Consider the following 12020-nt stretch of genomic DNA (forward strand, 5'->3'; position numbering starts at 1 on the left):
AACACATGCAGAAGGGTTGCTTATGCTTCAGAGAAAATTTTTTTTCATCTTTGGCAGTTCACATATTTCAACAGCACCTTGCAGTCAAAATCTCTCAGGTGGGACACAGACAAAACCACAAATACAATTTCTTGCTAAAGGTGCTGTAGCCTTTTCTCTGCTTTTCATTTCAGCATTTGGAATAGTGATTGATGGCAAGAGCAGCTGTAAAATGGTGGCTTAACTTGAAACTAAAGTACTCATCACATAAATTCATTTGTGATGTAGGCATGCAATCCGAAATACTACCTAATTATTTAGGTAATGAAATACGATTAAATATAAGTATTTAAATTCAGAATAACAGTGTATATTTTTGTGATAAAAATTCAGAATTTTCACAGAATAACTGTAGGATTGAATGATTTTGTAGAAATGACTAAAACTGAAGAATATAATAGAAAATTAAATAAAGAAGACATGAGAATATGTGGTGGGGAAATCATACCTAATCTTAAGGTTTATGAAGTTAGTTCATTTGTGTTTTTACTTCAGATAGTAGTAAATCTTACCCTTTCTTTCTCTCAAGCAGATGCTATAATATTAGCAACTGTCTAAACACTTTCACAGTTTGGATACTGGTGATAATTTTATTGGTGAAAACATCCTTTTCAAAGATTGAAACTAATTTCTCTCTTACCATTATTACTGACTCAGCAACTGGCATGAACGTGAGAGGATACTGAACTGTTTCACCTACAGGCACATTTATTACGGGAGGGCCATGAAAACACTGTCCTTCCAAAAGTGCTTCAAACCTCCAGTCCTCACTGGATATGTTAGTCTGAAAGAAAATCAAAGATGTAAATTAGATTATGCATTTAAATTTTTTAGTGTGCACTTCAGCTTTCACTTCCAGCTATTATCACATCAGAGCACAGTACTCATTTGCTCTAATACTGTCTCAGAGTGCCTTTGGGAAGAATAAAAGCAGTGTATTTTAAAAATGAAATAAGCTAATAATAAATCTGTTATTCCTGGCAGCCAGAGGTACAGAACCCCTACTTTCAGTAGCTATACTGTCAGCAGGAATACTCTTTAGAAGAACATGAGCACGATCTAGCTAATGGGAAAGATGGAATTTGTAAGTATCATTATAAGCATTTACAAGTATCTTTATGGTGCTGTTTAATGCTTGCCAAAATTCTGTTCCTATTCCACCTGCAGAAAATCTTGGTGTGCCCCTTTGAAGTGCTGATGTGGTGTGCTGGCATATATTGCCTCGTTTGGCCACTGAAAATGTTACAAGATCAGTCTTATGAATTGAGAACTCCATCTCCAAAGGAAAATTTACAGTCCTGTGTTCTCAGAACCTGGTCTTTCAAAAGACTAAACTACTTTAAATAATGCCTGAGCATTGCTGAGCAATATGAGCCTGAACCTCTTTAAGAAACATGTTTATCTTGCATCCAGATGTATCACAAGAGTGCTTATGCTAAAGTGAGATATTGCATAATACATGCTTAGAGGCTGCCTAAAAATAGTAAAACTGAAATAATTCTATCCAGCCTCCCACTATTTAAAAGAACCAGATGACCAAACATCCAGTCAAAAAAAAAAAAAAAAACAACAAAAAAACCCACTCATCTGAAAAATAAAATAAACTGTCACTCATGAGCTAATTCATGTCTCGCCAAATAGAGATTAATCTCATCTGATCTATGAAAAGAGGAGGTAATCTTTTGACCTATAATGGTCTTCATCCATGGAAAATTGTGTACAAACATCAGAGATAAAGAATGGATTTCAGAGAACAGAGATGATACTTCAGTCTTTGTTTCTATCTATGAAAGTCTCAGAAACAAAGATCCTGTGGTCATCAAAGCTAACCCAGAGCTACCCACATGTCCAGTACCATGTATCTAAGGTTTGGTTAATATGTATGATTAATGCTTCAGGGTTAGTTGTGAAACTTCCCGGTAGTTGTGCACATATGCCTGTGTGGAATGTTGAGGTTTGTGTAGTGCCTTAGTTTTACAAAAAAACTCCCATCACCATGTCTCCAGTTCTCTAGTAACAATGACATCATCTCTGGTAGAGAACACCAAATAAAAGTATGATGTCCCCACGCCAAGGATAAAATGAAAGGGAAAAAAAGACAACGAAAAATTATTTTCATTATAATGGTTTTTTATCTCCACAATATCAGGAAAAGCTTTATCCTTTTGAAAACCAGCTGGCCTGGTGTAAAATTGGCAAGTCATCACTCTCTGCTAATCTAACATTTTATAACTTGGGATAGAAGAAAAACATCATCAAGATTGGTCTAGGTTCTAGAGGAGGACTGTGAAAATTTGGGTGCTCAAGTTGTTTTATTTTCAGTGATTTCTAGTACAATTGTCATCAGATATTTCTTTTATCCAGATTAGTGATGATTACATCAATATGTAACACAAATATTTATTCTTATCTCTAGCACAAAAACTTGTCATCTGGAGAAATGTAGTTGACAAACATGGTCACTGTAAATTCTTTTGTAATAAGTCCTTCTAATACAGAACGAGTTTGTCTAAAAGTCTCTTCTAAAGAAAGATATTAAGCACAAACATAAACATAGAAAATTAAAAGAAAATATTTGTTAAATTCTACTCCCTTATACTTGTTCATTAATGGCTTTAACTAATTAATCATCTAACTCTTGCAGGATCTCTGCTTAATGCAAAATCTCATCCAAAGCCTGTCAAGTGAATTAATTTAAACACAATTAATGCTAAGAGAGTCAGAATCTCCTCACAGGACTGTAAGTGGTTCAACCCAAGGTACAAATTATTGTATTGAACCTATACCTGGAGAGTCTGAGAGGCAGAGATGGAACAGTTACATTAATCTCATGCTTGAGAAAATTACAGAAAGTCCAATAGAAACTAATCACAGATCTCAGATTCATCTGGGTTCTTATTCTGTTTCTGTCACTAATTCACTGCATGGCTTGAAGTAAACCAGCTGACCATTTAATTGGCCCATTTATAGTGTTCCACCTGGCACATGTCATGAGTGTTAGTTTGATTGTGTCTGTAAGAAGTGCTTTGAGCACTAAATATTTGGATCAAGAAACTAATTTTAGCAGATTGGATAACTCCATCTTCAGTTCCACAATGAGCATATCTTTTTCCACAGAGTATTTAAGAAAACTTAAATGGCAAATACTATACTGCTAATATTAAAAAATGAGAAAATTGTAGATGGAGAAGCTCCAACTAGAATGAGTGTGCATAGAAATGTAAAGTATCTAAATCCTAAAAAGGGAACACTGTGAAGTGAAAAATAAATCCATCAGAAGAATAAAGCAAATCTGTTTATAAAGTGTCTGTTTAAACAAGGTAGAAAATCCCCTTACCTTCTGTGTTATGTATCAGTTGTTTTAGGCTAATGTAACATTAAAAAAAAATCAATGTTTAATACATAAATTAGTAATATCTTAAAACTTATGTTCAAGGAGAGATCTCAGGAAGTATTTTACTGGTTCTATCTTGTAAAGAATCTTTATTCCTTCTCTCACAGCTTAAGTTTCTTCCCTATAATTTTTTTCTGTTGTTTGTTTGTTTGCTTGGTGGAGGGTTTTTTTTGTTTTGTTTTATTTAAGTTCTCTAAAATTTGACCAATAATTTTCTGAGATGATATTGCACCCAGCTTCTCTCTCTGGTCTTACTTCTCATGTACCAAAGGTTTCATACACAAAGTAGATATGATAAAACTATACACTACATACTGGCTATGATTACCGCATTTTTTTACCTGCGTGTAACCCAGTTCTTCTATTTTATTCCTCAGCATCTCTCTTTTTTTTTCCTTCAGAAATAGTGTATTTATTCCCTAGATTACATAACTATTTTTTTCACTTTCATGGTGATAACATTATTAAAGAACAGACTAAAAATTTTCAGATGAAAAATAAAATTAAGTCCATCAAATTAATAATTTAGTAAATTATTTTTCCCAACAGGTTTTTATATTATCTACAATATGGACTCTGAGAAATAATACTCAAGTCAGTATTTACATTCATTTCTGCATTTCAGGACTGTAAATTTTAGCAGTATTGATCCAAAATCGTTTTTTTTAATCCCGAATCTTAGTTTAGTTAGCATTACAGGAGTGAACTTACAATTGGAATTTCCTGAGTCACTTCCTGGTAAGCTGGAGTTAGAAATTCAACCTGTGCATCAGCCTGGTCTGCATTCACCACACATTCAATCTCATAGACACGAATATCAGAGGACGACTTCAGAAGAATCTGACAGTGGTAGCAACCAGCAGACTTAGGAGTGAATTTTATAGGAAACTCAACTGTATCACTTCCACCTAAAAAACCACCAAAAAAAATTAAAAAATAATTTTAAAAAAAAAGTTATGTTGCTAAGTTTTTCAGGAACATTGAATTCACAAGCAGAATCTGAAGAGGTTTGTAATAAATTGTAGGAGAATCTCCCCAGCAGTACATGCAAAAATTTCCAAGAAACAACAGTTTTAGGAGTGTTACCATGCAAGTTAACTTCCTAAAAATGGTATATTGAAGCATGTAAACAGTATTTTCTATTGATTTTAGTAGTGCACAGAGAGATATATTTTAAAATATCTTTTAAATCTAGTAGAAAAATTTAACATACATGAATTTCTGTAAATATTTTTAAACCTATACAAACCACTAACTTTTGTCAACAGCTACTGTCAGAGATATTAGTGATAGTACAGTATATTTGGCTGAGTATCTCTAACCATTACTGAAATTCTGTTAAATACAGTAGGTCTCGTTAGACTTTTTTCTATACCAAATTTCGGATTGAAAGTCTGAGTTTCCAAAATTGTTAGACTGAAATAGATTCATGCAAAGACCTATTTTCCCAATCTGCAGCACACAGGGAAAACTCCCCATTGTGATCCCTAGAGCAGGGAAGAAGCAAAACAAATGCAGTCCATCTTTGCACAGAGCCAGGTCTAACAAGTCTGCTGCAAAGATTTCCTTCTCTATGCTTGCTTTCAGAAAAGATCAGACTCTTCCACAGGATTTTAAGCCCCTCAGTAGCCCTTGTAGGACACTTTCCAAAGGAGAAATGAAGGTGCATGAGGAACTCCAGTGATGGTCATAAAGAGTTCCCCAGTCCCAAGAGTCTCTTAAGAAACCTGAGAAAACACATGAAGATTGCAGTTGTAAAAACTGTAGTTTTACATGTAACAAATGCTGATTCACTTCACTGTTTCCCAAGGTTAGAAACCAATGCCCAAAGCTGGAAAAACATGATAAGGAAAGTCAGAGACAATATAATGACAACAGAACTTTAAAGATAAAACTCCAAACAATGCAATTCTTTCTGTGGGGGAACACCAGACAAAGCCTTGTGGAATTTTCCCTTTTCTCCTTCATTTGGCTTATTTTCTGATGGTATGTATGACAACGGGATTCAAACTACTTTGATATCGTCAATGACAACAACTGAATTTTGAAAGTGCAATCAGTTTTCATTTGCAATGCTGCTCATTCTCTTCCACCCAGTGGTGCTCCTCATGTATTCAGGTGTCACCTCTCTGAAAATGAACACCCAACTGAAGTTTTCCTGTGGCCTTACGTCATCACTGAGTCAAATATCACGACGTTTTTTCCACAATAAAAGCTCAAGTTCAAGAGAAAAATAGTACAGAGTGGCATTATTCATCTTTCAACACTGCTAGACTATCAGAAAGATTATAAATTGCACCTCAGTTTTAATCCTCTTTGAAATAATCAGTTTGTCCTCTTTTAGAGACAAGATTAATGGCCTGGTAGTTTTTAAATTATTATCAATATGATCTATTTTAGCATTAAATTATTATCACCATGGGCTGTCTTCCACAGAAGTAACCTGAGTTTGTCAGTTATGCAAGGAATGAAACTCTTTTCATTCTTCCGTTCTTTAGTATAGTCCCTGTCCACAAGAATTATTTTAAGATGTTGCAATAAAGTATTTTCTTTAAACTTAAAGTACACATTTTAAATACTTGCATTTAAAATAAATGTTTAAATTTGTACTTGAAGAAAGATAATACAGTGTACTGAAAGATACAATATATTTCTGAATTAGTTTTACTTCTTTGCACTAAATGGAAATATTAATTACTAATAACTAAGGTTATTTTTCCCTGAGTTGACCCAGATTTGAAAGGCACACTTTCAAATAGAAATGCTTCCTATAGAAAAATTTAAAAATAAAAGCCATGAAAAGTAAATTCCATAATGGTAATATTTAGTACAGCACTACTTTAGTGAAAAATAATTGTTTTTTATGAATTTAGAAAATACATTTTAGAATAATTCAGTTGAATAACTTAAATATTATGCTCAATTACAATGAATCAAAAGGAAAGCAAGTAAATTTGTTACATTTATTCAACGCAATAAGTATCTTCTGCAGTAATACATGGGTCCTCCAAATCAAAATAACTACAAAAATAATTTGTCTTCAAATTATAGGTGAAGATTGACTTTTTCACCTGCAAAATGTTTTTTAAATACCATAAAGTAAACTGGGTTTAAAAATGTCTCAGCTTAGCATGTTTTGTTCTCTCAGTCTCATAAGACATTCAACAAAGATTAATTTAGGGATATATTCAAAGATTTATTGAACATAATCCATGGGGCCACAACTGGCTTACCTAACAATTTCTGAGACAAAAATGTCAAGAGTAAGCCATGGCATCATTTACTTAATTCCCATGCAGCAGGAAGCAGAGTCTGCATCCATCAAAAACAATGAGGCTGCAAGCATTTTTTAACAGTGAAAAGTCAGGCAGAGCAATACAGGGGTTTGCTACAGTTTCCATCCCTACAAAAGATTTTTATTGTTTGACAGGAAAGTATTACATATGAAATAATCTGACGGTTTTATTTTCTAGATTTATGTCTGACAAATGCCTACAGGAAACATTCACTTGATCATATTGGGTTTTGTTGTGAGACAGTTGCCAGAACAGGGGCATTTGCAAAAACTAAACTTTTAGTGTGCAATTTTACCACGTGTTGTTGGAAAACTAAATTACAGCACATAGGCACTGGTCATATCCTCTGGCAACTGCCTGGCATTTTGTGTCATTTATCTATTGCAAAACACAATCTGATCACCAGAACTAACAAAGTTCATGTCCTCTGGTTCTTAAAAATCTTATAACTCATCATTTTAGATCTGCCTGAATTCAAAGTCCTCTAAGTGCATTAGCCTGCAAACAGGACCTTTCAAAGACAAGTAATGACAGATGTTTTGACAGTAAAACATAAGAAAAACTATATTCTGTAAGGTAGTAATAATGGCCCTTAGGAATCACTGTTTAGCCTTATTGCAAACTGTGGGAGGATGAAATGAGTAAAAATAGAAATGCTACCTTTCCACACCACAATTTGTTCTCATAATTTGTGAAGGTAGGGAAGTATGGGCCTTCAGCTGTTCATCAAATAATTGCACATTATATCAGCTTTTGTTCAACAATAGTGATTCTATCTATTCAGAATTTAAAAGCTAAATTTCTCACTGAACTTATCTCAGTCTCTGACACTATGCATGTGTCACAGACAACTGGTTAAATTAACCTCAAGACTGAATTTGCAGGTACGGACTCCTAGAAAGCTAAATAAGCAATCATAATTAAGGATCCAGACTTTTCTGACTTCTGTTTATATATTAGGTCTTCAAATAAGCTCATCTGAATTAGAACATCACTTTACTCAGTAGTCTTGAAAAAGCCACTACTCTTTTATATCATCTACTGAGTGCTGAAAAATTTTGAAATTTTCTGCTTCCATTGAGTGTTTATTTACAATTTCCTCTCACTTTATCTTAATCAAGCAGATTTGTAGAAGAGTTTCTTAAAAACCTACTAACTAGTTATTTGTTCCTTTTTCCATTTAAATACAGCATACAATTATATATCTAAGCAAAAAATTAAATACACTTAATCAGAAAAGAAAGACCTACTGGGGGAAAAAAGAATGAAAGCAGATTTTTCCTTAACTGATCTAAAAATGAAAACGGGAGACACTTTGTTTCAATGCCTTGCTGTGAGTACTCAGCAGCTGTGTTTGTGTATCACTCAGAAGCCAGTGAGGAGCTCTGGGGTACTACAATAAAGAAGTTGTAGGGCGCTGGTGGTTTAATAATCATTGCCCCTAATATTTATGAAAAATACTCACAGGCTCTTTAGAAACAAGTAGTCACTGCACCAGTGGGCAATGCTGCCAGGTTTACTCAATACAGCTTTAAGAACCATGACTGGAAGGTGTTTTCTTCAACTGTTTGATGAATAGCCCCTGCTGAAAGGGATTGGCCAAATTATAAGGAATTACACTAATAGAGTAATAATTCCAATATTCTTGATCTAAAAAATCAACAAAGTTAGAGCGAAGCTCTCTCTAAAACACATTTACAAAAATTTACAAAAAAATTTCAAAACTGATTCTTTCTGACTAGAGGACTAAACAAAATTTCCTACAAACAAGGAAGGGAGCTCAGAACTATTACAAAGATTGCATTGAATGCTTAAGGAAATATTACATGGAGAGAGGATCAAAACCAAGTCTTCTATATCACTTATTGCAAAATAATAAGTTAATGTATAATAAATAATAAAGGCTTATAGTGAAAAATATCATAAGAGCTAGGTAGAGACTTCTGTGGTGTGGTTCCTTCCTTTTTGCAATCCAGATTTCTCTGAGGAAAGGTTTTTTCTTTTTAAAAAAAGAGAAAAAAGTCAGTAGTTGCTTTACCAGGAGCCACAAAGCACAATCTGAATAAATTAACTGTTGGAACAATTAATGAGAAAGTAGAAAATATCTAACAATTCCTGATAATTCTGTAGAGAAAGATTTTTCATCATTCATTGGGTAGAAAGGGGTTGAAAAACAAGCGAACTCATCTTGGATATTCTTTGTAAGTGTTACAGCAGGAACCAATATTGTCAAATCCCGTAGGAAGAGACAACCGAACTCTAATATTAGCTTTTGATATTGAATTTAAATTAGATAGCAAGGTGGAACAACATTCTTTCATTGAAAATTAACTGTGAGCTTTATTTATTTATGAACAATTTTGATCTGAAATAGTACAACGCAGCCATCAAAAAAAACCGGTTTTAGTTTTATATTCAAGCCTAGGTTCTTTATGTTTATTTTTACAAACATAGGAAAAACCCTAAACCATATGGAATGAGAAAAAGCATTCCCAGTGCATGCTTGCTTTAGAAAAGTTCAATAATGCACATGCTAATAAAATACAGAAAGTGCTTATCAGGGCACACTCGCTTAGGTGCATACCCATTTGAAAAATAAAATCTACCATTACCTTATAGAATTGTACAAATCTATCACTATTGATGGAATATATTTGTGTATTTATCATTTCATGTCGGGATTTGGTTATTATTAAAAGGTATAAGGTATTGATATGTTTAGAAGAGCAATTGCTATCAATCATTTACTCCCATATATTTTCTTTCCTTTAAAAGCCATCTAGTCCAAGGGTATTGCTATCAGGTTTCCTGTTAATAGCACAAGTGGTAATCTAAAGTCATTTCAAGGCAGAAGATTGCAAACAAAACAAAACAAAACAAAACAAAACAAAAAAAAAAGTCTGAAAAAAAGAAAACCAAATAAACAGGAAGCCCTTACAAAGCACTCAGATGCTGCAGTATTGATGAACTGTCACAGGCAGCTCTGTGAGGTGCTCTGTCTCAGGAACTTCTATGTTCCCATTACTCAAAGCAATTGTCAGTGTCATGTTACAATGTATGAAGGCATAGCCTATTCCAGAAAACTGCAGAATTTCCTAATTTTGGCATAAATCCTTATTTAATACCAAAACACATATTATTGGATGTTTCTCTCAGCAACAGAATTTCACCAAATAAGTCTTACATTAAGCCCTAACCTGACAACTGGAGCAAAAGTGGATCTCTTAGGAAAGCTTCCACTTTCTTTAAAAAGACTGAGTGGTAGAAAGATTTTTGTTTCTCTTGAGTTTGTCCGTATTTGATAAACCTCTCATTCACATAATTTTATAGGAATCATAAATTGTTTCATTACAAATCTCTGTCTTATGTAGAAAGTCCTGTGCTTTCTGCATAGAGCACCTAACAGTCTTCACAGTCAGACATATTTTCCTTTTTAAATACAGTGAACCTGAAAGGAACCTCTTTCCCTCAGAGATCAGGGAGTCAGCAAGGTATTCAATCTTTCAAGGCCTTGAAAATTAGAATAGAACTTGGCTGAACCCTTCCTCATTTGCAACCTTCTGTCTAAAGTGTGGAACAAGAACTGGATGTGCTGTTCCACTATTATGTTCTTGTTAATACAATAACAGCACTTTTCGATACTTGCACTGTATTTTTTCAGTTTTGCACTCAAGGATTCTTGTTTTTCACAATTTTACAACCAATCCTGTGATGAAAGAACAATGGGGCTGATGTCAGAAGAATACAGAGTGGGCAGAAAGGCTGACAGCTTTAGTTCACACTGTGAGATAGGCACTCTGCTGCTTTGCAGATTTCTCAAACATTTTGGGAGACATCACTGCAAAACAAAGCCCTCCCTCCTCTTTCTATCTATGTTATTTCATCTTTGATATGTAACATTATTTAGCATAAAACCCATGTTGTTCAATGAAATTCAACTGACTAAGAAGTTGTTCTGCTTAGTTAAAATTTAGTTGAAGCTGATTTTCAGCTGATTAATTGCTGAAAAGACAAATAGAATTGACTTTTGCACTGATTTTCACAGTTCTGCTTGAAAATCCACAGCTATTTCCTTCTTTCCTAATCACAGTGGGTGTTGTGCTTCTGGACAGGACCAGCAAATATTCAGGACCAGCAAATATTCTGCAGAAAAAAACACTTATAAAAGCTATTCAACAGAGATAATATAATAGCTCTGACTTACCAGACGTGGTCCTTGAAGGAAAAGTATGCTCATTTACACAGATGCAGTTTTGTAAAATAAGACTGCACGGCAGGAAATCATAAATAATTGTAGAGATGATAAAGATATATATGCATTACAAAGTCAGTGACACTGGCAAGTGAAGTTACAACTCAAATTACAACTCTGAGCCATAAAACCTCTATATTCAAAATCTCTTTTGTTTTCACCTTTAGAAGAAACTTGTTATTTGGTGAAGCATGCAGCTGGTTTTGGATGCAACTTCTCTGCTGCTAAAATTTGGAGCCATTATTTTAATCCCACTTGACATTCTATTCTTTTCATTTTTTCGTAAGACCCCTCTAAGAAAAAGGCAACATAGCTCAATGTTGCAACATTTTTCCATTATGCCTAACCTGACTTTCTGAATGTTCAATCTACCATTCTTTGGTTTGTAAAGCATTGCAGTTTTACTGTCAATTGCCTTTCTCCTGAGCTATATATGGGGATTGAATTCCTTCCCAGGCTATTTCTGATGACAGAAGGAAACGAAAGCTCTCAGAGATCCAATTTGAGCCAAAGGTGAACAACCACCATGGTGTATGACATGATCATCTTACATACCAAAAGGTTTAGCATGCAGACTCTGTTCCAAATACAGAATTACACATTTGCTTGCACTAAAATTTATAGCATATAACTATTTAAGAGTTCAAATTAACTTCTTTCACAAAATCTGTGTCATTCCTTAACTCAACAAAAATCTTTGTATAATCTCCCAAATTAGTGAAATGTAGTTAACATTGTGTAATAACTACTGGTTCCCCTTCTGATGACTTTCCAATAATGAATTAACAACATTTGCTAAAGGTTTTGCAATCGTGGAAATGTATTATTTTAGATCTATGCAAATATGCAGTATGGGTTTTGATCAAGATATCACACTTGAAGAAAGGTAAACATATTGCTCTTTTTATCTATTTTATCTGTAAATAGGGCCAAAAATATAATAAGGTCATTTAACAAGATCTACTTTACAAGAAAATGTTTTGAGTGGCATTGAATTTTTTCCTTCTAATTCCCTATTGGCAGAGTTCTTAAAATATTG

General features: G+C 33.9%; 1 protein-coding gene across 1 annotated transcript in view; it reads right to left on the minus strand.

Moving 5' to 3' along the window:
• Window positions 1-12020, minus strand: part of CFAP47 (cilia and flagella associated protein 47) — a gene marked incomplete at its 5' end in the record, with an annotated part of 257080 nt that overhangs the window by 140284 nt on the left and 104776 nt on the right. Inside the window, 2 exons of the mRNA XM_088159355.1 lie at window positions 680-823; window positions 4145-4341. Coding sequence (XP_088015481.1) covers window positions 680-823; window positions 4145-4341 — 341 coding nt within the window. The remainder of the gene's footprint in view (window positions 1-679; window positions 824-4144; window positions 4342-12020) is intronic.

The sequence above is a fragment of the Sturnus vulgaris genome, chromosome 2 (assembly GCF_052056855.1).
Source record: "Sturnus vulgaris isolate bStuVul1 chromosome 2, bStuVul1.hap1, whole genome shotgun sequence".
NCBI classification, from domain to species: Eukaryota; Metazoa; Chordata; class Aves; order Passeriformes; family Sturnidae; genus Sturnus; species Sturnus vulgaris.